The sequence below is a fragment of the Accipiter gentilis genome, chromosome 1 (genome assembly GCF_929443795.1).
Source record: "Accipiter gentilis chromosome 1, bAccGen1.1, whole genome shotgun sequence".
NCBI classification, from domain to species: Eukaryota; Metazoa; Chordata; class Aves; order Accipitriformes; family Accipitridae; genus Astur; species Astur gentilis.
In genome coordinates, this window is record NC_064880.1 from 36,437,902 (window position 1) to 36,464,598 (window position 26,697).

At 38.7% G+C, this 26,697-nt stretch overlaps 1 protein-coding gene across 9 annotated transcripts in view; it reads left to right on the forward strand.

Annotated features, from left to right (window-relative positions):
* The window catches only part of RBMS1 (RNA binding motif single stranded interacting protein 1), a 149,004-nt gene that overhangs the window by 75,742 nt on the left and 46,565 nt on the right, over window positions 1–26,697 (forward strand). For 8 of the 9 annotated variants that reach the window (XM_049824912.1, XM_049825789.1, XM_049831782.1 and 5 more), the window contains one exon: window positions 5,935–6,110. In XM_049824912.1, the coding sequence (XP_049680869.1) occupies window positions 5,935–6,110 (176 nt within the window). Of the gene's footprint in view, window positions 1–3,370; window positions 4,648–5,934; window positions 6,111–26,697 lie in introns of those variants that run through there. The other variant, XM_049830895.1, reaches the window with a different exon arrangement.

The window sequence follows — 26,697 nt, forward strand, 5'->3', positions numbered from 1 at the left end:
TACAGGCAAGAAAAAGGGCATAACCCTCTATTTTTATCTTGCAATGCTCCTCTTAAAACTTGTGTGAAGGAATAAAATTAAAGCTGAGGGGCTTTTTTTTCTTCCCTGTTCAGTGTGATTTGGTGTTTTGAGGTGGGTTTTCTTCCTTGGGTTTTGTTGTTGGTTTTTGTTTGTTTTTTTTGGTTTTTTTTTTTTTTTTTTTTTCCAACCTGTTTATTGCTGTCCTTCATTATCATAATGCCAGCTGTAGTATTTTGGGCGTACTTCTTCCATGCCAAGATACAGAAGCTTTAGAGACCTTCTGGAGAGGAACCCAGGGCTGGATCTCCAGGTGCTCCTGGGCTGTCCGTGATATTTTGTAACAGTGAGAGTCCCTGCTTGATGCCAGTCTCCACCCATGGGGTCCTGCCTCTTCCCAGCACCTAGCTGTTTCTGCTCTATGTGGCTGGAGCATCAACACCCATCTTCACTAGGCTTGGATCCTGGGTGTGCAAATAGCTCTGTGTGATCACAAGATATGATATCTGTGGTCTCAGAGCCTTGTGCAGTAAAACAGCTCTTGCTGGAATAGTCCTGTTGACTCTTGCAGTGTCACTGTAAGACTATGTTCTTTACCCATGCAAAGAGAAGTTCAGGTTGGTGATTTAAAGGAGAAAAACGGGGCAGGTCTCGGGGATTTTTCCCTCCTGAGGAGATTTTCAGCAGGAGTTTGGAGGACCCAGCTTCTGAGATGCTCTTTACTCTTTATACTGGTATCATCCTGAAAATGCTTAGAAAGCAGCTGACTTGCTGAATCTTCCTGTGACAAGTGCTGACAGACTGAAGAACAACAGTTGGAGAACCTACCCTAAGGCAGGAGATGAGAATACAGCAGCGGTAGATCTTTCTGTTTTTACTGGTTGACATGTGGCCACTGAGAACTGGTCTTGGAGAGGCCTCCAGAAATTCAGTTTTGCTTCCCATAACATTTCAGACATGATGATGGAAGCCATGAAATAGAACAGTGCAGGACACTCAAAATGGCATCTCCACTACAGCTGTCGGTTTGCAGGCTTACACCAAGTGATCAAGGTTTAATGTTTCCTCATCTAAAGGAAGGTGATAAAGCAACGGTCTTCACCAGTGAACAGTCATTTCTGTAAAATATTTGGAGTTCTTCTTTCTGCTTGGGACATGATTTTATTCCAAACAGCCTCCTATTTCCTACGTTGTGCACTAAGTGTGGCAGCGTCTTGCTTCACTAGATCTCGCTTCTATTGTACATATAAAGCTTGTGTTAAGTAGATTAATAAATAAATAAAAAATCACCCCCTAACTTAATCCAGAAATTTTCCAGATTCATGTAATTTAATACTTTTTTTCACCGTTGCACACATCCACAAAAAGGTATGGTCATTTTTGTATCAATGCCAGTTACTGAAGGTGCTGTTTCAAAATGCTGTTTAGTGAAATCAGGGAGGTTAGGCAAAGTCAGGCAGGGTGAGCAGGTACTTGAAGCTTAATCACCTGAACAAAGCTAGGCAAACACCAGTGACAAGATTTTGAAACTATGAGATGATCCAAGTAGCAGTTCAGGCTAAATCAGATAGTTAATGTATGCTGTAATTTATGGTTCAAATGTAGAGTAGATGTGTGAGAACTAACTCTGTTGTTAAAAGTCACGGTATTTTTCCCATCAGGAATTTTAGCTGAGTGAAGGAACTCATAATTAAATGCTAGCATGTTATATAACTTCATAGACATGCTTTTATAACACAAAGTTAGAGATTTAAATGGATTGCTACCATAATAATCGCACTCAGTTTTAGGACGGTCGTTATCCAAGTTATCATCTGCTTGTTGGAGTTTCCTTGGACTTTTGTAGTCTGAAGGCAGCAAGGATCAGTATCTCTCAACTCCCAGGTCAAAGGAATTTCTCAGGGTTGTTCCGTTTTGTTTTGGTTGGGTGTTGTTTTTTTGTGTGGTTTTTTCCTGTTGACAGTGAAGAGATTCTTCTCCTTGGCAGGCAAAATCCTGCTCTGACTCATTTCCAGTCCTTAAGCATAGAGTGGTTTACAAGAAAGACAGGAATGGTTCATATAAAGATGAGTATATTCTCCAGTTGTTTTTCAACACTTGTGATTATTCCTGTTTGGGTTTTATATTGAGAAGAAGATGCAGGCAGACGATTTTCCTTGGTTTAAGGCACTCCACGGGGACTGTTCCGTCACTGAACTTTTCCTTTTCCTAATGAGTACCTGTGGTTTTCTCACTGCTGCAGTTGGGCTGTCGAAGGCTGAAGGGAAGATCTCTTGGAGATCAGGCAAAAGTGTTGGGAGCTCCTCACAGCTGACTCCAGAATGGGATGGGGTGATCACACAGCATATGGGATGATTATTCTGTCACTGGCCTTTTTTGCTTAGATGTTTGTTGAAGATGACAGGAAAGAAATTGCTGTGGAGAAAGAATGATCGCTAATTACCTTTGGGAGTGAAGACTAAAGAGGAAATGGTAAACCAGTGTGACAGTGATATTTCTTGTGAACAGGAATATTGTCACAAGAAATAATGGTCTGTTACTTAGACTTATTCCTCCTCTACTTGTGTTCAGTGTTTTAATTTAAGATGCAATGATTAAAAAGAAAAATTAATGAATATGTTTTCATGTAGGTTACTTTATTGCAAACTGTTGTGAAGTCCGTATGAGAAAATCGTAAGAACAGCTTTTGATATGAATTTGTAGCAGAGACTACAGTTTGTAAAACAAAACTTTTCAAAAATTGATTTCAGGTTTTATAAAAAGCTTTCAGCTAATGTTCATGAAAGCTGTTTCTAAACAAACAACCCCAGGTCTCCACTGCAGAACCTCTTACCAATGAGCACTGTTATCAGCCAGGGGTGTGGAAAAAAGTCATACATCCTCGCTAACATCGATACATTGGCAAAACCCCAGGCATGGATGCAGCTGTGCCGGCAGAGGAGAACTTTTATCAGCTTAGATTATGTTGTTTGGGGAGGTGGTGCAACTACGCCAGCAGAAAATCTCTTCTCTTGGCATGCGCTGTCAGCGTAGGAGGCTCTGCCAGCACAGCTACAGCAGTGAGGCTCAGCACCGCTGCCGAGCCCTGCGCAGCAACTGCAACTGGAAAAGAAAAGCCCCTTTGAACAAAAGAGAGACCTCTATAATTTAGTTTTTACTAGTAGTCATCGATGAGGAACAGAGCGGAAAGAGTGATTCAGATTTGAAAATTAAGTTTTAATGTAAAAAATATGTTTAAGTCGTATGGCTTTAAGATGTCACTGGCCCTTTAATGGTTGTCTGTGTGTCATTGGGTTGCAGGGTTTGGGAGCTGCAGTACGCCCAGCATCTGTGTTTTGTAAAGCCTTTAAGGCTGGTAAAGGTATGAGATTCTGTGGAAGCAGTGAAAAACCTTCTGTCTGCAAACTTAGGAAGACAACTGTAATCACATTTACATTCCCATCATATTTGGATGTGACCACTAGCACTAGAGCATATTCATGTTTAAATAAAAGTTTAAATTTCTCAGAATGGAGTGTTTATGTTTTACAGGAAGACAGAGTTAGGATTCCTGTGCGCGCGCACGCACACGCACTCTTCCCTCTCCTGCCTTCGGCCAGCTGGTGACAAGATTTTACAAAACTCCAGCTCTTCATAATGTAGAAAACTAAGGATTTTAAAGGAAAAACATTGTAAGAACCAAAAGCAAAACCAAACCAAAGATATTGAAAAACAGAATAGAGGCTCTTAGTCTCCGATAGTAATTGCCAGTTAAGATGAAGACTGGTACGTGTATGTTGACTTTTATGGCAGCTGTACCTGAATGCACGAGGGAGGTGCACGTTTCAAAACCTTGAACAGAGCAGTTGTGCATTTGATCACTGTGTGCATTTTGAGAACTCCGCTGAAGGCTTTTTGAAGAGAATAGTACCGTGCCAGACTAAGTTTGTTCAGTTTGTTATGAAAATGTTTTGAAACTAGTTGCTCTGTCATTCTGCATTGCTTGTAACCCTAAAAATAATTGCCTGGCGTTACTGGAAGCAGAATGTCTGAGAGCCCAACTTGTGCTGCCATAGTTAAAATCAGTCAATGTTTCCATTACAAACTTGGAGGGAGGGTTTAATCTTTTTCCCATTTTAAATCACGCCTGGAAGAAATTCTAGATCAGCGCTTCAACTCCAAGTATAAATCTTTTGGAAGAGATGTGATGTTTCTAAAAGTCTTTATTTAAAAACAAACCAAAAAAACCCTCCAACCCTATGGCAATGAAATACTGATACTCAGCTTTGAAATGTTAAATGATCAGGAATATATTTCATTCTTTTTGGTAATTTTCAGTTCAATTAAATTAGGCAGCAAAAATGTTTCTACATATCAATGTTGATTTTATAGTGAGTGTTGCAGTTTCCTGTTCCAGGCTATCATTGCTGCATAATAAACCTTGAAATATGCTGAATTGGAAGATTTCAAAACCTTCCTACAGAAACACAAAAAAGAAATGCATAATTATTATAAAGTATCTGATATAAGGCATGCTGTTGTACTTTTCTCCCACTCACAATTTCATTACAATTTCCCAAGGTTATCTCGAAAATGGTTTCACTTTTCTTGTGCATTAAGGCTGTAGTTTCATGGATGCCTTAAACTGAGGTAGGCTGTAATCCCCTTCTGTCTGCCTACACATTCCTGTTCCCTGCCTTGTGACAGCCAAAGCTTTTGCGTAGCACAAAACCACATGTGGTGAACCAGATCAGGGAGGATAATTTTCTTTGGTTCAGGCTGTGGCTACACAACTGTTTGTACTAGTCCAAAGAAAAGGGTGGCACCGGGGCGGGAACAAGTGAGTCTACACTGACATCTCACTTTATATTCTTATTCTTCCCCCCCTTACTGTGCCTTTCCTCTGTAACTCGCAGGGTGGTTCTTTGCTATGAGCTTCCTGAGCCGTGGAGGCTCAGGCTTTTGCAGGAAAGGGGCTACATGCAGCCAGTTCTTTTTGTCAGTGAAAACCTTGTAGTCACAAGACTTTTACTGGCAGCTTTAGTTCTCTAGTGTATTTGTTAAAGTGTTTCTCTCTTACAGCACCAGAGACCTATTCATAATACTTGCTGTACAGTGTCCTGCTATACTGTTGTTAATGCAAATGATTGACAGCTCTGCTGCAGATTTTCTGTAGGAAATCTGTTTTTATGTTCCGTTAGGGCCTGATTTTAAGAACAATAGCATTAGATACCTTGAGGGCTAGGTAGAAGTGCTTATGTGCTTATCTCCTTTTGAAACTTGAATTTTTTGCCATTATACAGGATCTCTTTCTTGACACTCTTGAAATAATACACAAATACTGAGATCAGTGGCAGTATGAAAGTTCTGCTGAGGTTCACAATTAATTTAAAGTCTGGTCCTTAAGCTGTCTGTGTTCCCTCTCTATCTTTAAAAAAACCCAGTAGCAATATTGTGTGAAGTACTAAAAGCCAGAAGAGGCTTCTAATTATTTTTATATTTCTGGATAGATTAAGGAAACAGCATAGTCTTAATTTCTGCCACAGTAATTCATTTATGGCTTGAAATAGTCATAGTGACGTAAACTTAGTTTATACCTCCTGGAACCTAGAGGAACAATATCTCTTATTTCATTTTCACATCTGATGCCACAATGAAGAGTGATAAAATCCTATGAGTAATATTCAGCAGAGGTTAGATATAATTTGAGCCTATGTCATGCATTGAGCATGCTTCAGATGGTGGTTGGGTATATTAGAATGTGCCTGTGAATCCTGTCCCAAGTGTGGTGTGAAAGCAGGTGTATTTAAAATACATGAGTAATTACGTACAGGTTTAACAGTGCTCCAAATGGTAAACAGGCTACTGTCAACTGAGCTAACATGCATGCTGCGATTGCTATCTATAGTTTACTCTAACGTGCTTTTTCCTTTGCAGCAGTCCATTGTACCAGCCCACCCAATGGCTCCTCCTAGTCCCAGCACCACCAGCAGTAATAACAACAGTAGTAGCAGCAGCAACTCAGGATGGGATCAATTAAGTAAAACAAACCTTTACATCAGAGCACTGCCTCCAAACACCACTGATCAGGACCTGGTAAAATTATGCCAACCGTAAGTACTATGCTTAAATATAAATTATAATGTCATACCTTAAAAGCTTATAGGAGGTATACAAACTGAGTGTTTGGATTATGGGGGAAGAAAAACAGATTCGTAAATAAAAATCCTCTAACTGTAGTACAATGGCAGATTTCAACTTCCCCGGCAATCAGAAGGAAAAGAATGTGTTTGGCACTTTGGAGAAGCAAAGAAAGTTGAAGTATTCTGGTGAACAGAAGCAACCCATTGGTTTAGTAAAAAAACTATGATCACCCATACTGCTGCCTGATGCTGTTGAATTCACAGATAAATGAAAATTAACACCTGAATGTGAAACTTGCTATTAAGAACCTTCAACAGGGGGTCTTCTCTGTTCATTACGAAGATAATCTGTTGATACAAACTTCTCAAGTAATTGTTCTGTATCATTGTAAATTACAGTGTGCATTTGAATGCTTGTCCTAGTTTCAGACTATTTTATGTTTGCTGTACATTACTGCACAATTATATTTATGATTAGAAATAGTCAATCTGTGTAAGAATCCTCTAGTCACTGGAGTTCCAGGTAGACTTGGCTTATCAGAAGGTTTTCAGGCAATGTTGTTAACGTGAGATTTTCTTGGTGGCATGAGTTTTTGGGTTTGTTTTTTTAATTTTTTCAGCAGCACATGCCTTATAGTTACTTTCAAATGTGGGTCAGATGTCAAGACACCATGCAATTATGTTGTTTATACACTGTTTAAAGTCACCATTCTTAAATGATTCACTGAATTTTTAAAATCCTTAGTACTTCCGAAATTCATAGTGCACTTTCTGGATTATTTTGAAATCAAAAGTATTTCGCTAAATTTTCAATATTACCTGTAAGAAAACACCCAAATCTCTCTTGAATGAATGGAAAATCATTAAGATTTGTATATAACACTACTGTCGATGAGATTCTGAAAGTAATTTTATTTCAATTTAGCAGATAAGTAACTAGGGAATAAACAAAAACACATGACCAAGATCACAACACCAGTTAGCAAAATAGCTAGGGAAACCTGTAAGTCTTGGATCCCAGCTTATATGAGGTGCCTTTTGTTTTTGAATATTGCAAAAAAATCTAATTTATAGAGATTTATTTTTTTTTAACAAAACTTGAACTTTCAGGACAGTAGTGACATATCAGTCATCTTAGTATTATAATAAAAACAACTCGCTCTTGGGTCTTGAAAGAAAAAAATTTTTCCATTTGGTCATTTTCCCAACAGCAAATGAAATCCATATGTTTTACAGAAAAGAGAACAAGATTATCAATCTGTAAAAAGATTAATTGATAAATTAAACATTTTTTACAGCTTTCCATGTGACAGTGACCTCTCATCACTTGAATTTTAGTTGCAAATGCACGTTTTACAGAAGTGGATTTTTCCTTCCTGTTTTTATCTTTTGAACTGATGAAGAAACCTTGGCCTGTGCACTCATGTTATGTTAGGACAGAGTTGTGAGGTTATTTTGCACTGGAGCTGCCCAGTAACTACTATTTGTGCAGTGGTTACTATAGCTCCTTAATCTCTTTCTGAAGACATTTTGGTTTGCACAGCCTTAGATGTAATCAGTGCATGAACATCCTAGAAAAAATATGTTCAATATTTTGCTGTAACTGGTCCTTTTTCTCTTGAATAGCCAGACATTCTGTTGTTGTTGCTGTTCAATATATAATTGTAGTTGGAACAGCATGAATTTTACAAATAAAGAAAAGGCAAGAACTGCAGCCATGAAGTTATTAAATCAATTCTGACGTGAATTTACAGGCTTGGAAGGTCATGGCGTTTCTTCCTGTGAGATATTTCTCTCCTAAATGTCTTACTTGAGAAGAAGGGAGGCCCTGTCTCAAAATTCTCCATTTCTGCTGAGGAACCAAGTGAGATGTCCAGAAATTTTAGGTTTGGAACATCTTTCAAAAATCTGGGTAATCTATTAAGAGCCTTAGGCTTCTTTGCCAACGTAGCCCCTTAGCAACTAACTTGATGCTGCAGTAAGATAGAAATGACAGCACTCTCTCCTTGTTCACAAAAGCTCAGTAATCCACTTTTATAGACTACGGAAAGTTTGAGATGCAAAATGTTTCCTTTCTCCAAATCTGCCTAAACTTCTAGGACATAGAGGGCAAGATATTCTCAAAAGTTAAGGTGCCGTGTTTATTGTTTAAGCTGAGACCATACAAAATAAATGGAGAATAAAATCTTGGACACATAGAAGTTGAAGAAGAAACTGCTGTTTACTCCAGATCTCTGAAATACTTTCATTAGCTCTTTCCAAATGCCTAAGATTTTACAGGGAGGCTTTAGACTAATTTTAGCTCCTTTTCCCCATATAGAGTGGATCTTGCTGTCCTAAGAGGGTGTCCACTGGAGTGCTTGATGCTAAGAATGTATAGAAAGGCGGCTCTGCATATTGTAGAAATGCTCTTGCTAGCAGGCAATAACCAGTTTTCAGTGGATGTACAGAAAAAGATCACTGGCTTTTGTTTTATATCTTTTGGCTGTTGTCAGAGAAGACAGAAAACCACCTGTGGGTTGAGGAAATAATGGTTGAAAAACATCATTGTCACTACAAATGCCAAAAACCTCCCTTCTCCTTTTCCCTCTGATCGTCATGGACTTGTATCATATACACTGTACTGAAAAGTTATTTTCAGTGATTGTTATTGTAGAGAAATATGGCTTTCAGTATAATCCCTCAGAATACAAGGTAAAAGAATCTGCAGAGTTCTTGTGTCTTTTACATGCTTTAGTCAATATGTTTGCTTTAGTTCTTGCTCATGACAGCTAGCAGTGCTAATTTTTGCCATGTTTTTATTTTGATAAATTATTTTTGGTGAATCACTAGAGAAACCTCTTATCAAATTATAGAAGTGTTGGGCTTGCTTTCCTGTTGTAGCACAGCTGTGCCGTATTTATGAACACAGTTAGCAAATGTTGACCAGTTTTGTGGAAAAGTACTTTCCTGGCAAGAGCACAATTTGCCATTATAAGTCTCTACAAATCTGCTCTCCACCTTCATCTTCTTGGTTCCTTCTAGTTTTCTATTAGGTGATGCTTTCTCCTCTTTTCCAAGATAAAAAGAGTGTATTTCAATTTTGTTGTGAAGGCTTACCTGGGAGTACAGCTATTTTCAGACAGTATTATTGGCTTTTGTGTGGGAAATGAAGCTGCCATGTTTCTAAATAGTTCAAACTTGAGCCTGCTACTCCAGTTCTGCATTGGGAAAACAGATTTCTTCATATCAGTTGTGCCAGAGGCAGAAGTGTGGGGAAGAATAAGGTAGGTATTATGTTTGTCGCAAGGATGTTGAAAGCCAACCCAGAACCAGAGCCTGGAGTATCGGGGGGACAACATATGAGTCAGTCCTGGCCATAAGAGCTTTCCATCAGGTATGTAAGGGTAGGCAAAGCAATTGATGCAATGGCCCACAGGTATTATCTTTTCTGTGGAAGGCTGGTCAGGAGCGATCAGCTAAATAGAAGGACAAGAGCAGAGGAAAGGAGAAATTAGAGTAAGAAGCCAATGAGCACAGTCTGGGGAAGCCTGCAGGAAGCTGTGTGACTTGGCTGTGCAGTTTCTTTTCCCAAACCATGTAGTGCCATTGCATGAGCTCTGCTGTACTGAGCAAACCTCTGCTGCGAAGAGCTGGTTTTACAGGGTTGTTGGAGCAGTGGTAGCCTCAGCCATGCCTAATTGTACTCCCTTCCCATGGCGTGGCTATCGATACTTGCTTGATGTGCCTCCTTCAGCTGTTGTGTTGGGTTTATGAATACATTTTTTAGGCTTTAATTGTACTTTCTTATTTGCTGACTGTTAGAGAGTCATTTCTTGTAGCTTATTTAATATCTGGATCTGAAGATGCAAGATTAAATCCATTCCAGTTATTCACTGAAATTGTTGAGGCTGCTTATGTGATTAGGGACTTTGGTGATTGGTCTTAGGAGATTCAGCCAGGAGTTTGTAACTTGCTTTGACATGTTTTTTAGGTGCTTTCCAGACTCTCACTAAGCGCTGTGCTTTGCTGCAGATGACCTTTATGCCCAAGCCACATGGTTCCAAAGCCCTGTGCTTTCCACCGTCCTGCTTATGATTTGCTTGCTAGCCTGCAGCATGGCATCTCTTTAACACTGAATTTCTTCAGAGATCTCCTTTTGTGCCATTTACATCATTAAATGAGGATGATACAGCAGACCTTTCATCCTCCTGACAATCCCCAGTCCCAGGATGAGATTTCAAGCTTTGAGGCTTAATCCAGGTCTCCCCTATTCAGTTCAGCATAAATCATCGTGCCAGCCCACCCTTTGGTGTGCTCCCTTCCAGGTTGTTTGCTCATACCGTGCTGCTTGTATCAAGCTGTTTGTAGTCTATATGATATTTTTGAAATCTGTTTTTGCTCTGGACAGTTTCACTTAGGCCTTCCCCCTGAAATTATCACTGTGTCATTATAATGTGAGTTCTTAATGGGATTACAATTAGGAAAGCAGCTGGTTTAAGGTAACAAAGTTAGTGATATAATTACCACGACAGACCATTGTTCTGTGCCAGGATGGTCAGAACACGAAAACAGAACCTTGTAGCAGCTGCCTTTGCTTATGTGCGTTGGGAAATCACGTATCTTGTTGAGAGAGTATTTTGAGGATTCCTTCCTAGATATTTCGCATCATGAACACAGGCATAGCTAAAACGAATGGCAGGCTAATAGTCATTTTGAAACATTTGAGCCAGACATGCTATACAGCTTTGTTTCCACAGCATGGGAACTTTCATTTTTTCTAGTTGCATACTCTAATGTTGCCCTGTTTTGAAGCAAGAGCACCCAAAAGTTATTTCAATTCCCTGCTGGTAATAAAATGCATATTTTCATTAAGTCATGTGACAGCCATTAGCATATTAATGTTTCCATGTTCTTTGCTTGCCATGTGATTGTGACCTCTCCCCATGCTGCCATTTCCCATCCCCCTCAAACACACTCCAGACTGAGAAGTGGTGAACTGGAGCTCAAACATTTACTGTAGCAGGGAGCTGTCATCACTGTGATCAGTTAAGAGCAAGAAATCTGCTAATTTTGCTTAGCATATCTCATTAGAAAAAGGACATGTCTGGACTTTAGGAAATAGTCTGACCGTCTTTTGCATTTAACTCTTTGGGAGAAGGTCTGGGCGGGTCACTGCTGCTTAGTTCAGTCTAAGGAAATGTCTGTAGCACATGAATACAACCCCTTTAGATAGATGATAAGGGTAAGGGAAAGTGGAATGGAAGATTTCAAAGCTAACTTCTCCAATTTTTTTAAAGTGTTTTGTCTTCATTCCTTTCTCCTTTATTCTCCATTTTTCTTGCATTTTTCTTTCATGGTTTGTCAGCTGCAGTGAAATATTGCATTCATAATTATGTGGAATACGATTTCATGTCATGTAATTAAGTGTGATACATCAGTGTCTCTGAAACTGTTCCCTTTGAGATCAGTATTAACACTGATTATACTGAAGCAGGAGCCTCTCTATTGTTCTTACTTTTTAGGGTGGAAAGAAGTCCTCTACAAATTAGTTTTTTTAGAGGTTTATGTATGCATTTTTTAAATGGTATTATTGCATACATCTCTGAATAAATAACACCAGGTTTACAGGATATCATTTGGTTGTAGGAGGAGGTAGATTCTGTAGCAGTTGAGCAGTATGTGATTTGTAATGTTCAGCTGTATATTGGTACCAGCATCGTCTTTTTCTTTATTCCTTCTTCAAGGACTGTGGCACGGTTTGGGTTTTATATATGCTGCAGTAGATTTCCCTTAACTGCACTTTTCCATCCAGTTCTGCTCTTCGGGGCAAACATAACACCAAGAATGGTGAAGGTATGTTCCCTAGATGTAATAACTGATTGTGCCAGTGCTGCATTGCTTGTGCAGGCACAGGTTGATGTGGAACACAGTGCAGCACTGCAGAGAAACACCCACAGTAACCTCAGGACCAGGATTTAGATAATCTCACTTGTGTTCTGCCCAGCTGATACGTCCAGTTTCTCAGCTAGACAAACTGCTAGAGGAGGAGTTGCATGCCAGTATGGTATGTAAACCGGCTCTGCTAGCTTCTGTCTTTGCTGATAATCTTTTAAGAGGTTGCTGTCAAAAGTGAGTATCCCATTTCTACAGCTGAGAAGAAATAGTATTCAGTTTTGTACATCCCTTTTGCCAGACAGACTGGAGAGATGTAGGCCTGACATGGAGACTGAAATGCTCCTTTTTGTTAGGGCTTGACTTCTACAGTCAGTGGCAAGGCATTTGTGTGGTATGCCACGGGAATTGCGATTGGCCTGGAGATGTGATGTTTGGTTTAAATAGTCATTTCCTTTATTTTTTAGCAACTGCTTTCAGCAGTCATGTTATGAAGTGTCTAGCCTGGCGTGATGTTGAAGGAAGACTATCTTCCCCTCAATATTTCCACTTTAATTAGACAGAAATAAAATTCAGACAGCTTTACATTCATGATCAAATTAAATCCCCGCTAAAATCCTCTCTGAGGAGTTCCAGGGTGTGTGTGTGTGTGTGTGTATATGTTTTTTGTTTTGTTTTGTTTTGTTTTTTTTTACAGTAACGCCTTCTTGTAGGATGTCATTAGGGAGCCATATCTATTTTGGGGGAAACTGTAATTGAGAAAAAAGTGAAAAAAGTTGTCTTCTAGAGTCCTATGCTCTGGATACAGACGGTCTCTTGAGATGCCTTGTGTTTAAAACAAATATAGTTTTAATTTTCTCTTTCCATTTTGTGATTAAGCAAAGATTGAAGTTTTTCAAACTCAGTATTTCATTTAGCCTAACAGCAATCGGCAGTTGCCCTCAGCATACCCTCTTAAAAAACAAGCAGTCTTGAATACAAATGCACTAAGGAACTCTGTGTCTGCATTGTGGTTGCAGATGCAGGGACCCAGCGATTGCACAAGCTCCATCTCCCCCAGGAGATGAGAGTTTTGTTGCAGTGTGGGGCTGGACAAGAGGTGATCCCATGGAATTTCCTTTAGGAAGTGGGGGCGAGGGAGGAGAAGAGAGTGGAAGGAATGTTTCAGCCACAGCTGCTTGTAAAAGAAGCACTAGGAAAACAGATTGGTAAAAGTTGCCGCCATTGAAGATCTCTTGCTGGAAAACAAAAAGCTGATTTGGTAGCGTGGGGCCTGTAAAATCTGTGAGCATTTGCAAGTCTGCAGGTATTTGTTTTACAGAGATGCAACCCCTGTTCCGTATCACAGAGCCACAGGAAAGAAATGTCCTGTGGCAGCTGGCGGAATGCCTTTGATCAGGGTCCGGTCCTGAGCTTCCCTGACGGCAGGGGCCGACTCAGATGGGAGGTGATAGCAGCGCAGTTATTCATCGGAATAATGTAGTTCAAGAACATTTTGAAGGGGATTGTTTCATTTCAGTGGACTACTGAAAATGTTAACAACTACTAATCAGGCTTTAACAACTACTAATCAGGCTTTTTAGTGGGTTCCATGATGTCAAAAACCATCCCTTCTGTTAGAGACTGCTTAGGCAGGCGTCTCAGTCAGAAACCAGTTCAGAATTGAATCAGCTTAGAGCCCAAGTTGATTTCTGCCCCAGCATGCTTACATTTAAGCTTGCCCTTTTTCTCAGGATACCATTTAGTGTAGAAAGCGGGATCAGTATTTGCAAGCAGATGCTTGTATCTAATGTCTTGTATCTCATGTGGTTTCACATAACTCATAGAAATCTCATGAAGTCCTGACTTTGTTTGCTAAAGATTGGTTCTGCTTAGCTCTGACTTCTCTAACGTTAACTCCTTGAAATGAAAAAGAGCCATCTGATGTTGACACGTTGTAAGATCAGTCAATTTTTTTATAACCCTTCAAACTTTCTTTCCCCCACATTGTTGCCAAGCTGCATTTAGGGTTGAGAAACTAACACCCCCAAATTGTATGCAACCCAGATAATAAATGTGCATATTTTACCTGCAGAGTGAAAGCAGTAGCAAATATAGGTAAACAAGTTAATTCAGATCCTGCTACCTCCAATGAAACTTGTAATCGAGGAAACAGGGAGAAAAATCAGTGGTTGTCCTTAAAAAAACCTCTAGGAAATGTTAAGCCTTGATCCTCAATTGTTTTCCTACAACTTCTAAAATTCTACCCTGTTTTGACATTCAAAAAATATCATCTGCCTCTTTTCTGTTTGAACAGTGCCTTACTCAAGACTCAGACCAACCCTGTAGAAAATTAAATTACTAAAGGGCTGCTGAGAGAAGAATTAACATTTCATCATTTAAATACCTAATCTTTGCAGATAGATCTGCAGTACCTGGGAAAAAAGTCAAATTTTAATTTGAATGTTGATAATGTTATGGTACATGGACATAGAGCAAAAAACACCAATGAAAACACAAAAAGAGAAGACTTTGATTTCGGGTCTGTTTTGACACCGTTAACAGTACAAATATTCCACTTGAATAACCTGTGTGAGTTGAGTTAATCATTAACACAATCAATTTTGGTGGAAGAAATATGTTCTGATTTGTATCCTATACTGCCCCTTCCATTTCCATTTCTTCTCTTACTTTAATCTCTTATTTTCCCAAAAGAGGAAAAATTTTTAATCTGTTGCTTTGCTGCCACAAGAGAAATCCACCACAGTAAGCATTGTGTGTAACATCGCTTAATTTTGGGGGTATTAATAATTACATTTAATTAATTGATCATTGTGGCTATCTGAATTGAAATGTTAGCCCAAAATGTGTGTTCTTTTTAAATGTTTGTTTTCTGTATTCTGTGCAGTTGTGTAATTTTACATGCTATCTTTAAAAGAGAGTGTATGGGTCGGTATTTTTGCCTAGGACAACATTGTAGACTTAGGCCTTACACATTATCAATATTTCAAGTTCTAGTGCTGCTTTTTGGCTTAGATTTAGTCACTAACAAGCTTTCACAAATCTATCAAAATATCAGCAATTATTCTGGTGCATTAATAAGGACTTTTTCTTTAATGTCTGAGTGAATGCAGTAGTGAAATAAGTGTTATGTTAATAGAAGATCTAAAACCAGGAGGAAAAAAAATGCTTCACAGTGTAATACAAATACTGGAGAAATCTCAAATCTTTTACTTGCAAACCCTAAATGTCAGAAATAAAATGATCCGAACACCTGAAAAAGATCCAAACTACTTCTGGTGTTCAATGACTCTGTTGAAAGGGTAACTTTCTGGGCTTAGGAGCCCAGAGACTAGCAGAGTTTTACAGTTCAGGACATTAGTTTTATTTAGCGTACATGTAAAATCGCCAAGGAACCAGTGTGTTGAAAAAAAACCCTGGTGTGAAACAGAAGTGCTCACCTATGCCCCTAAGATGATGGCAAGCTTGACTCCTGTTTGGTTGCAATGTGCTCGCAAAGGCCTGGCCCTAAAAGCACGGAGCACCTGCAGGAGTTTGGTTTGGTTTTTTGGTTTTTTTTTCCTTCTTCTTTTCAACCTGTAGCTGTGCAGTACCCCAAGGCAGAAATCTCCCCCGTATTAAGTCTGAATGCCTTGGCTGAGTTCTGGAGAAGCCGTTTGGCAGAGAGAAGAAAGATTCTTTCCCTTCAAGGCCTGAGGGTATCAGCGTGGTGGGGTATCCAGTGGAGCTGACGTAGCAGTGTGCATTTCCTTCCCTGCATTGCTGTTTGTAGTACTGTGATCTGAAAAGGAGTGTTTGTAAATCATCTGCATTTTCTTTTTCTCCGGAGATCCCATATTCAACCCACTACATTTCTGACACTTGAAGCTACTTGGTTTTATTGTGCAGCAGGCTTTGTCTTAACTTTATTGTTAAGGCTTTTTTATTTGTTGCCAAAAGTCTATTTGCTATATTTTGAAGCTCTCAAATACTGAGAGGGAAAGTGTTGCTCCACATTCCTTTTTCTTAGTGGTAGCTTACAGGGCTTCTGTGTTGCCATACAGAGGTACAGTACTGGCAGTGAAAGACCATTAGCCAGGACTGCTTCTGAAAAAAGTCCCATCATCATACCAAGGCCTCAGCATGAATGTACTTTTTATTATGTAAATTAGGATCAATTCTTTTTTAACATCTTCCAAATATTCAGAGCTATGACATTATAAAAATATACAATAATCTGTCCCATCTTCTATTCTTCCCAAGTGAATTGCATGTTACTTTGTTCCATGAGAAATTCTGAAGTTCTTTCCACCCATTTTATTAATTGCTTATTCAGTTAAATATTTGTTAGTTCTCTTTGAAGTCTAGGACACTCACTCTGAATTGTGCAGTTTTGCAAATGTCATTAAATATTTTGAAAAGAGTGGCACTCCCAGGAAGAGGGGACAGCCCTGACTGTCACTAATCAAGTGTTTCCCATCTAACGCTTGAACTGAGGTTGAGGTGGTAGTCTAAGGAGCACAGGCTCACTGTTTTGGACAGCTGAATTGGGTAGAATTGATAAGGTGCAAAAAGTAGATAGGTTTCAGTAGATCACAGAAAGGCCCAAGTTGTTAAGATGTTCATGGGTAGATAGTCAGGGTAAGAGAGGTTTCTGAGTCTGATTCCTTTTTGAAAAACAGGAAAACCAATTTCTTTTCCTCTTAAGTTTCCATTTAAGCAATAAATTGGACTTTTTGAAGCAATGACCTGAAGCAGACCCTATGTTGGTCTAAATTGGTATGGAACATGGGACTTCTGCTTAATTTGTGGTGATTCTTTTGGTCCTTTCTATCAAAGATGTTGCCCTTTTCATTGTTACTTAAAATTCATTGATGAAGCAACACTGTCTATATTCTCAAGATAAAACCCTCCACCTGAACTCACTTGGGTCCAAACCCCTCAATCAGAGGAGATTAGGGATTTGGACTCCTCCATGGTTGTAGCTGAAAGGTGAACAGCAGCAAGACTTTACTTTCAAAGGTAACTGGTTACTGACCAAGCATCCTGGTGATGTTTATGTGGTGGATATAGGTTTTGGGAACATTATTAGTTTCTTTATCTCATGGGGTAAAAAAATCAGATAATTTAATTAGAAACAGAGCACAATACATCTAAATATATAGTTGTAAAGCCAGATGCTCAATTCTTTGTAATTGGCTTGCCATGTACTTCACAATACACCAATAAAAACCCTTCTGAAAAAGGGATGCACTGCTGTTTATATCACCACAACAAAACTAGTTAAATTTTTGCCATGAAAAAGGGGAAATTAGTTTCTGTTTCTCTGGATGAAAATTTATGAGTTCCTGTGATAGAAGACATTTTAGTGCTGTTAGGACATTTTAGCTTTGCTCTTCTTTTCCTGGTAGTTAGCGTGACTTTTTTTGTCCTTTCCTTAAGCAAAGGGGAGGGAGGCAGCTTGAAGTGCAGAGGAAAGAGTAAATTTTTGTAATTTTTATATTGTAGTCAGGAAGGAGTATTTCTGAGGGCAATGCTTTCTTCTGCTCATTAGTGTCCTTTCCAAACTTCTGCTTTGTTCACTGGGACAGAATTTGCAGAAATTTTAATTGTTCCACAGGGATTTAACAGGATTTGTATTTGGACCCGGGTTGCTGGTGTTCTGCCTTCTCCAGGATCTTATAGTTGTCTTCTGCTCATGCTTGTGCCAAAGATACTTGATAACTCTTGAGTTAAGCTTCTGCAGTGATGGAGGAAATGTGAGGCTGTTTCTCTGGAGTTGCTTTCCTCTAGTGGTAGAGGTCAGCATTTGGCTGTGACAGCTCTCCTTTATTTTTTTGGCAGGCAGTTCTCTTACATTCTTGTTGCTGAGATCATCCCCACTAGGGCTTTCAGAAGAACATCTGACTGGGGCTCAAATTCTTCACCTTCTGCTGTTCTGACCATATAGTATGTTATAGGAAGGGTCTCAGTCATTTACCATTAATAATTAATTCAATTCTAGATACCTTTTGTTGGCTCAAAGATCTATGAATTTGTGGTTTCTTCCTTTTATCATGATTTGGTTTCATGTTGAGGGTGTGGATTCTTTTAATCCCAAGGATAATTTAAAAGAAAAAAAAGTATAATTAAATTACTGCAGTCTGAGTCATACTTGGTCTGTGAGTTTAGTTCCCTGGCCTTCCCACACAGCATTTCCGATACACAGTGAGCTGAGGGTGTGCAGGAAAGACTGTAGAGTGACCTACATACTGTTTAGCTCTTTACTAATGAGTGGCTTTCTGACATTAGGTATAGCCATTGCCTCTTTGGATTCTCAGTCTTTTCTGTGTGATAGCTGTATCCATTACATCTTCCTGCTCCTGAGTGGTTTTCATAAAAAAAATTTTTAAGATTTCTATTTGGATTGGTTTAAGCATCTTGTTTAGATAAATTGATCAGAAAAATTAGTAAATGAACTATTTTAGAATGTGAAGCATAGGCATTGAGATTTATCCTCAAGTAGAAGGCACGGCTTCTTTCACGTAGTACTTTATCACTTCGAAGAGAAAAGTTTGTTTGGCTGCCCTCCTACAGGCAAAGAAATAGTCATCTCAGGTTCTCAGTAATATAAAAGGTCTGTAAAGCCCAGAAACACTGTGACCATGTCATGCAAGCTCCCTTGTTGGCATATGTTCTCGAATCTGTTCAAGAAAGGTTGTGATACAGAACTAACTTCATTGACATCGGGCTTGCCTGTCAGCTTTGCTGTCATGCAGTGGTTGGTTGATTTTTCTTGGCTCTGTATGAGAATGTGTTTTTTGAATAATCCCTTCTGTGGCTGCTGATGCTCTGGGTTCATGAAACTGCCATGGCTGTTCCTCTTAAGAAACTTTGAATCTATGTCTTACTCTGTTTAATGTAGACGTCATCCAGGCTTGCAGTTGATACAGCCAACTGGAGGATCCCAGTTTTCTCCGAGACCGGGCGACCCAGTCTTGAGTCACCCCTTTGCACAGATGCTCATAGGTTGGGTTTTCCCTGCTAGGCCAGGATTAACCTCCATTGTCTGGGTTCTTCACAGGGAAGCGCAGTGATCCAAGTGCTTCCTCAGGCACACCAGCCAAAGCGCACTCTCGGACAGGGGATTTACCCTTCCATGGTGGCGCTTGACATAGTCATTGTACAAAAGTCACTGGAAATGAGCGTCTGGGGGATCACATTAGTTTCAGCCGTCTTGGGTACGTTCTGCATGGCAGTCTGGTAGTGCGCAGTGTGCTGCGACCGCAGGTCTGTCTGCAGCTCGGGGCTCAGAGTAGGCTGAATGTGTGGTGGTTCCAGAAGACTGCAGTTGTACTTGGCCAGCTGCTATAGTGATGGGATCAGAACAGGTTAATGGTGTTTTTAAAGAAAATGGTATATTTAAGCTACCAAAAGCAAATTTCCATATAAGTATCTATTGCATTCTCTTTGCAAAACTGCAGAAACCAAACTCTGCCTCCTGCCTTCCTTCAATCAATATTCAAAAGACTGTCTATCTTAAGCAGTGTGAAACTGAGGAAGTGCCACTGAATATGACCCTGACGCATCAGCCACAAAGGTTGCACTTTAGATTTTGTGTTACAGCTTGTGATTGCTCATGTATCTAAAATTTGGCAACAGATGGATAGTATTTTGTCTAATGCATAACACTCCTCTGTCCCTCTCTCAGCACTTAATGCTACTGCAGACATCTTTTCAACAGAGCCATGCAGTTATAATCAATAATATGTGAGCTGATGTGTCTGCTCAATAACATACAGCCACTTAAATGCCCTTCTGAAGTATTTTGACCCCTGGAGAGATCTACTTTAGTACAACCATTTTCCCTATTGAAATGGAGATATTTGCTATTCAGCACAGCTGGGACTTGAGAGGAGAGAAGCAGATTCAAATAGGGATAAAGTCTACATGCCCTGCTGTTAAGGGGGCAAGGCCTCTGGAAGGCTTAGCAGTGATTTTTGAATAATTTGTCCATTTAGTGCTGTTCTAGTATGATTGACATTAAGTTACCAGAAATTAAAGGAGATCAGACTCTAATATTAATTGTACAGTTTCTTCATTATGAAGTGTTAATTCCAGTATAGAATAGCTGTTGAAAGCAGGATGTTACTAGGAGGACTTCATAAAAGAAGCACCATTAAAATGCAGTTCAGAAAGACTGGAAGTCATTTGAATGTATTGGGTTTTTCCCTCTTCTGCCTTCAAGGCAGAAGACAGGCAGTCAGCACTTTCCAAGATGGGGTGTTAAATTAATGCAAGATGCAGGTAAGAACAAATAGGTATCTTTGCGTAGAAGGTATTTTAACCCAGCAGGTCAGGTCTTGGATTCATCCTATTGGCTTTCTGTTGTCTTAGTATTACAAAAACAGAAGGAAAACATACAAAATATACTGACATATTTTTAAAAAGTTATCAACGACAGGCGTTATTCCAGTGACCACGTATCTTCCATACAAGATAAATGCAAGAAAAAGCAGAGTGTGTGTTCATATATATATGTATGAATTTTTTGATAAATGTATATATGTAATTTTACACAATATGCGAGACAGCTTTTTGTAGTTCAGAGTTGACAGGTTGGTCAGGGCTTAGTAAATGGGATGTGGCTGAAAGTGCCCTTGTACTTTGGCAATCTATCTCCAATCTCATGGTTTTCAAGACTTTGCCAACATATTTCTCGGGGCGTCATTTATTTAAACTGAGGGTGTAAGACTTGGTTAGCGACCTTCACTAGAAGTGAAATTAATAGGCAAGAACAAATGAAAGAGGAATCTTCTGCAAGTATACAGGCTTGTAGCATTAATAGGTGTCTGTCTGTCTATGCAAATAGGAGGTAATCTCACGCTAGCTAGGAATGTAGCCGGACTAACACCTTTTGATTTATACTGTTCTGACTAAAACAAGGGAAAAAAGGTATTGGGAAGTGTTGGTAAATAATTTTCATTTTCCCCTTGCCTTGTCCTTAATTCCCTCCCACAAGAAAAAGAAGTATGATTAGGAAAAGCAAAAATAAAGGACGATGCTGACAATGACTGAATTTGGCTTCCTTGGATGGAGGAGGAGGAATTGAAAAATAAAAGGTCTTCAGGTTGAGAGACTAATGTATGCTCCCAAGCTGATCTGTACTGTTTAGCACAGGGAAGAGAAAGGAGTTATGAATAACAACAACTGCTCTCTTATGTCTTCATCATTTTATTCTATCAAGCTGTTAGTGTAGGCTCTGCAAAATTTGTGAGGCTGAAATTTGCCAAGATTTATGGTTGGGTGTAGAAATACTGCCTTACTTTCAGATTAAAACAGCTAGCAGTGGTAAATCAATACATGCACGTCTGCAGACCTGCCATGAGCTTGGCTTATAAATACATATTAGCATTCATCTGGTTTAATTACTCATCTTCCCAAATCATTGTCTTGATTAGTGATCATTTCTAAGTATGAAAAAAGGATAAAAGAATGTGCTAGACTGTAGAAATAATATTCCAGACTTGGAATTTGAACCTGTTTGGAACTTCATTATTTTGCTTGCAAATTAATTATGATTTTCAAAAACCTCCTGTATCTTTCATAGCTATGTGGAACTCCATGCTCTCATATTTTTTTTTGTATTCTTTCTGGGAGCCACAGAAACTATGATAATTTATTTTCAAATAATATTGTTTCAGTTTTTGCTTTTGATTGTGTGTAAAATGCAGATTTTTTTTTCAGTGTTTTACTCTTAACCCAGGCATAATTTGTGTCCATTCTGTAGCGTTAGTGTAAGAGAACAACGGAGTCAGACCATTTGCTTTCTTAAAATAACATGGCTTTGTTCTTCCATCTTGTAGCTGTGGGAAACTAACCCCTTCCCATATACCTGAATAGCCTTGTCAGTAGGTGCACAGGCAAATTCCTGCAGAAAATGTAGATTGTCCTGTGTTTTCTTGAGTAAGAATGATTGTGGTACTAAAAAGTGGGTTAGCCAAGAATTCCAAATATCTTTTAAATTAATTATCTTTTTTTGTAAGATGAGGATTCTCCACAGTTTGCTTTGCTAAACCGGATGTTGAATGATACAGACTAGAAAGTGCAGCCTGCTTTGTGAGGCAGGAATTGAGAGGCAGACGTCTTGATTTTTTTTTAATAATGTTGTAGCATTTACTAGTAACTTCTTGTGTGAATGTCTTACTATATGTTAGTTGATTTATGATAATTTATGATAATTCTGAGATTTGTTATTTGTGACTATCTGAATAACTGCACAAATAATTTTCATGTGAATGATCCTCAGTTCAGTGTCTTATGGTAAAAGTTTCTATAATGCTTTCAGTGTAAGAGTACTTCATATAAATTACAATATACTATGTTAGAAGTAGAATAGTAGCAAATCAGTTTCTAAACCATTCAATCTAACTTATGCACATCACTTCATATTCCATCCAACTCTAAAATATTTTTCTCAAAGAACAGTGCCTTATAATTTGTAAGAAAAACACAGAGTGGTCTTTCACTAATGTTGGCCATCAAACTCACTAGAATATTGGCAGGAAACAACACTTTTAATGTCAACCACCATTTGTGCCCCTGCAGACAGATGTTTGAAAACGTAACGTAACTCGACGTAGTTCACACCTTTTAAAATTCTTCACATGTGAGTTTTCAAATTGGTAAATAGAAAAATCTACTAAAAGTATAGGTGAAAATAGGTTCTGAAGTTATTACTTAACTCTGCTGAACTTTTGATTTTATGAACTGTAAAGATGATGATAAACATAAACTATTTCCTTTTCCAAAAGAACAGACACTTTGGTTAATGCATTACTGTGATTTTTATTTTCTTCAGTTCAGGAGAAAGCAAGCTACAGTTACTTAGACAATACCTGCATTTCGAAGTGTGTCAAAGAGGCAAATCCGCTTGTGTTTCTGATAGGTTATTTATCCTGCTTAACCTATAAACTGTAAAGTAACAAGGCTACTGAACTGATAGATAGCCTAGCAGATGGTTCAGAGATTATGCTAAATCACCTCAGCTTGTCAGAAGTTAGGTTGGGTTACTGCAGGGGCAGTGGCTGCAAGAAACACTGAATGGAATCATTTTTCTCAGTTTGTCGCATGAAATTCCATTTTTCTTCACAGCATGTGGCATCTTGTGTCTTTACAGTTAAAACAGAGAGGTAATCAACAAATTTAGGACCAGCATGTTAGTATTCTGGCTTTCAGAAGAATCATTAGGATGATGAGAATCTTTAGGTATCTGTGAAGTATGAAAGATGATCTCCTGTGCGGGGCAAGAGGTTGGCTCTGCCACTTTTGCTGCTGTTGCTCTTTCCTTTTTCAGTGTCTGGAGCTGTTGCTTTGGTCTCTCGCTACCATCAAGTTGAGTATTATTATCTTGCTAGCCTAAGAAAGGTTAAATGGAAATTAAATGCCGTGTGCTTAGTAGTAAAAAACATGTTGCAGCTGAGCAAGGATAGGCCAAGGTTCAGGGCTGTGAAAAAAATCTCACCCTGAAGAATGAGTGATTACTGATCATAGTTCTGTCAAATGTCTGTATTCACATCCTCAGTGGAGCAACTGAGGCAACAGATGCTGATAAACTTGTCAGAGCCTAGAATAGAAGTTATAGGTTCATCCTTCAGAATTTGCCTTTTTTTTTTCTTTTCTTTTAAATTAACAAAGCCCCCAAACAAACCCTAATGTAAAGATTATGTACTTTGTATTTTTAAGATCTCATTATTTCAATTCTACTGCTGTTGTGTTTTTCTCGAAGTGGCATCAACTGAATTCTTCTTGATGCCTGGCAGGGAAGAATACAAGAGCTTTCCCTTCCAACTCCAAAAGCTCTTGGAGGGGAGGCTTCATGGATTTTTTTTTTTAAATTATTTTTTTCCCCATGATTGTATCATCATAGTACTGAAGAATAACTGCTGTATTTGACATATTGCAACATTCTTAGCCTTATAATGTAAAACTAAATAAACATGCCATTACTTTTTTTGTTGATTTAAGATTGACAGAGAAAACGCCTCTGCTGGCAATTGTTGGAAATCTGTTCGTTTACTACACACTAGAAAGCCACATTAGGAATGCTGTTTTAGTGTCAGCTGTAATGTTTTAAACATTTTAAATACCCAGAGATACTAAAAAAAGGCAATTTTCCCGAGCTGTGCTAAATGAAAGGGCATTGTACAGTTGGTCATGCTTTTAGGACAGTTTTTTGTGCAAAAAGGAGCATACTAATTGAAAACCCTTTGCAAAATGTCATAAAAATAGCTGTAGGATGCTAACAGGATTTTTCGCCCTTGATTTTCAGTCAGCTTTTAAGAAATGGATAGAGATTATTCACATTTCTACAAAGCAAGAGGAAGCAAACATTTCCTGATTTTAAAAACATTTCTTCCCTATCCCCACAGCTCATCTTTGGCTAAACCAGGAAATAACTACTCTTAAGAAAAACAAAATGGGTAGCTGAAAAATGATACTCTCCAAAATCTTCCTGTGTGTCACTTTGCTACTCCTTACGGTTTTGAATTCGTGGTTCTTTAGAGCTATAAGGAGTAGTTACATTTGTGTAGAGCCTGTAAACTATAAATCAAATACCTATTCATAAAAGACTTCTTTTTATCTGTTGAAATTAATACTGTCCAAGAAACTAAGAAGGCATTTGTTCATGCTTCACCAAATTGTATATGTCCGTTATGCTAAGCATCTGCACTTCTAAGGACACAAAGCTGTAAAAGCTGATAATATATCTGATTTTGCATCTGGTTTTGCTACTTTTGATTACTTCTCAGTGAAATCTGGAGTTGTAACCTACCGACTCCGAAGGAAAGGTCATTTGTACCAAAGTAATATTAGTTTGTACTGTGCTGATGTTGGTAAATGCATCAGCAATGATGATGATACACGCTTTTATCCACTGATTCTTATTGAAAACACAAATACGGAAAACTTAAATGAAGAATTAAAGGTAGAGAGGTTGTGAAGAAAACTTTCTTGATCTTGTGAAGAATTTACAGCAGCATGTAAGACTATTGAATTGTCAGTAAAGCTAAAGATCTGTAGATCTGTGGGGTTAGGGGGTTTTGGTGGGTTGGTTTTTTTTTGTCTGTTTGTTTTGGAGGGTTTTTTGGTTTGGTTTTTTTTTAGTACACAGATCCTAACTCCTCAAAAATAGTCTGTACGTTAATAGACAAAATGTATTTTAGTAATTTTGTAAAGACAATCAAAACAGTAGTTGGCTTCCATAATAACAAATTCTAATTTATTTGGAGGTATTATTTATCTCCCAAGTAAAATAATAAAACAACAACAAGGAGAACTACTTGGATATTTGGGAATCTTGAAAATACGATCTTTCTCTCTGAAGTACCAGAGAGTCAAAGGGACAATTAATAAGAAAGGAACTAGCTTTATGTCAAAACCATGCAACCATTTAACAGCATGTTATCAAAGCAGCACTCTAATTTAGGTTAACAAGGAAGTCCTATTTTGCACACAGTGAAAAATATGATCCAATACCTGAAATGGGGCACAAAGGGCTGAGTTGATTAACCCAGTTTTGCATATCTGAAGCTAGTAAAGGAGATTTTGCTGAACCAAACAAATTAGCCAAATCTATAGCAATTTCAAAACACAACTTGTACTAAGCTAAATTATGCATACCCATTAACTGTGCAAATAAAAATAAGAAAAATATAACTGCAACTTTTTATGTAATTTTTAATTATGCACTAAAAATTGTTGGTCCAGCTTTTGGTGGTAGGTACTCATTATGTTCCAGTAGCAAATCTTTAGGTCCATGAGGGCCATAAAGCAACTGAGTGATTCCAAAGAGTTTCTCAAAGAACAGTGTGTCTTCCAACAACGGAAAACAAAATATGGACAAAATGTTCTCAGCAATGTCTCCTTCTACACTGGGGCATAGAAGTGGTGAAGAAGAATTTAAAAACGGAAACCATATGGCTTGATTCTGTTCTCCAAACTCAGTATTCTGCTGGATTGAATAGATTTCTTTATCAAGTTTTTGTAAGAGAACATTTACCCATCATTAAATAGCAGGATTGTATTGACAGTTATTTTCTGACATTCCCCTTATTGAGAAATGAAATATTTGATACATGGAGAAACAAAACCTCCTTCTGTTTATCTAAGCTTAAAAGGGAGCAGCAAGAGCTTGAGGTTCAGTACGCCACTTTCCCAAGATGTAGCAGAGAGAGGGAGGTATGGTAATCAGATAAAACCCTTTGTACTGCTCAGAGGCTGCTCTGAGCTTGGTTTTTGGATCCAGGAGGAAAGACTGCTGGGGCTGATCATGTTCCCTTGGTTGTGCTGTTGGCTTAGAAATGCCCTGAACACTGGAAGAGCAGTGAGGAATGGGAGCCAGCTGTACCAAGTCACCCCCTGCTGACAACTCCCTTGACTCTTTTCCTCAGTTACAGGGAATTTTCTTTGCTCCTTTTGCGCCAGGTAGTATAGAGGAGCTGAGAACTGCTGCATAGATGAGGCTTTCCCATGGACTGCTCAGGTTTCTCCTCTTCAGGTCTTAGTTGAGATGAATGGGTTGGGCTTCCACATACTCTACAAGTGAGATAGACTGTGGTGTGGGTTTGGCTATTAAGAGCATTAGTTTCACATAAATGTTTTGAGTTGTACTGCTCAAAATAGAATACTCTGTGTCTGGGGAGATGAGGGTGCTGTCTGAAAA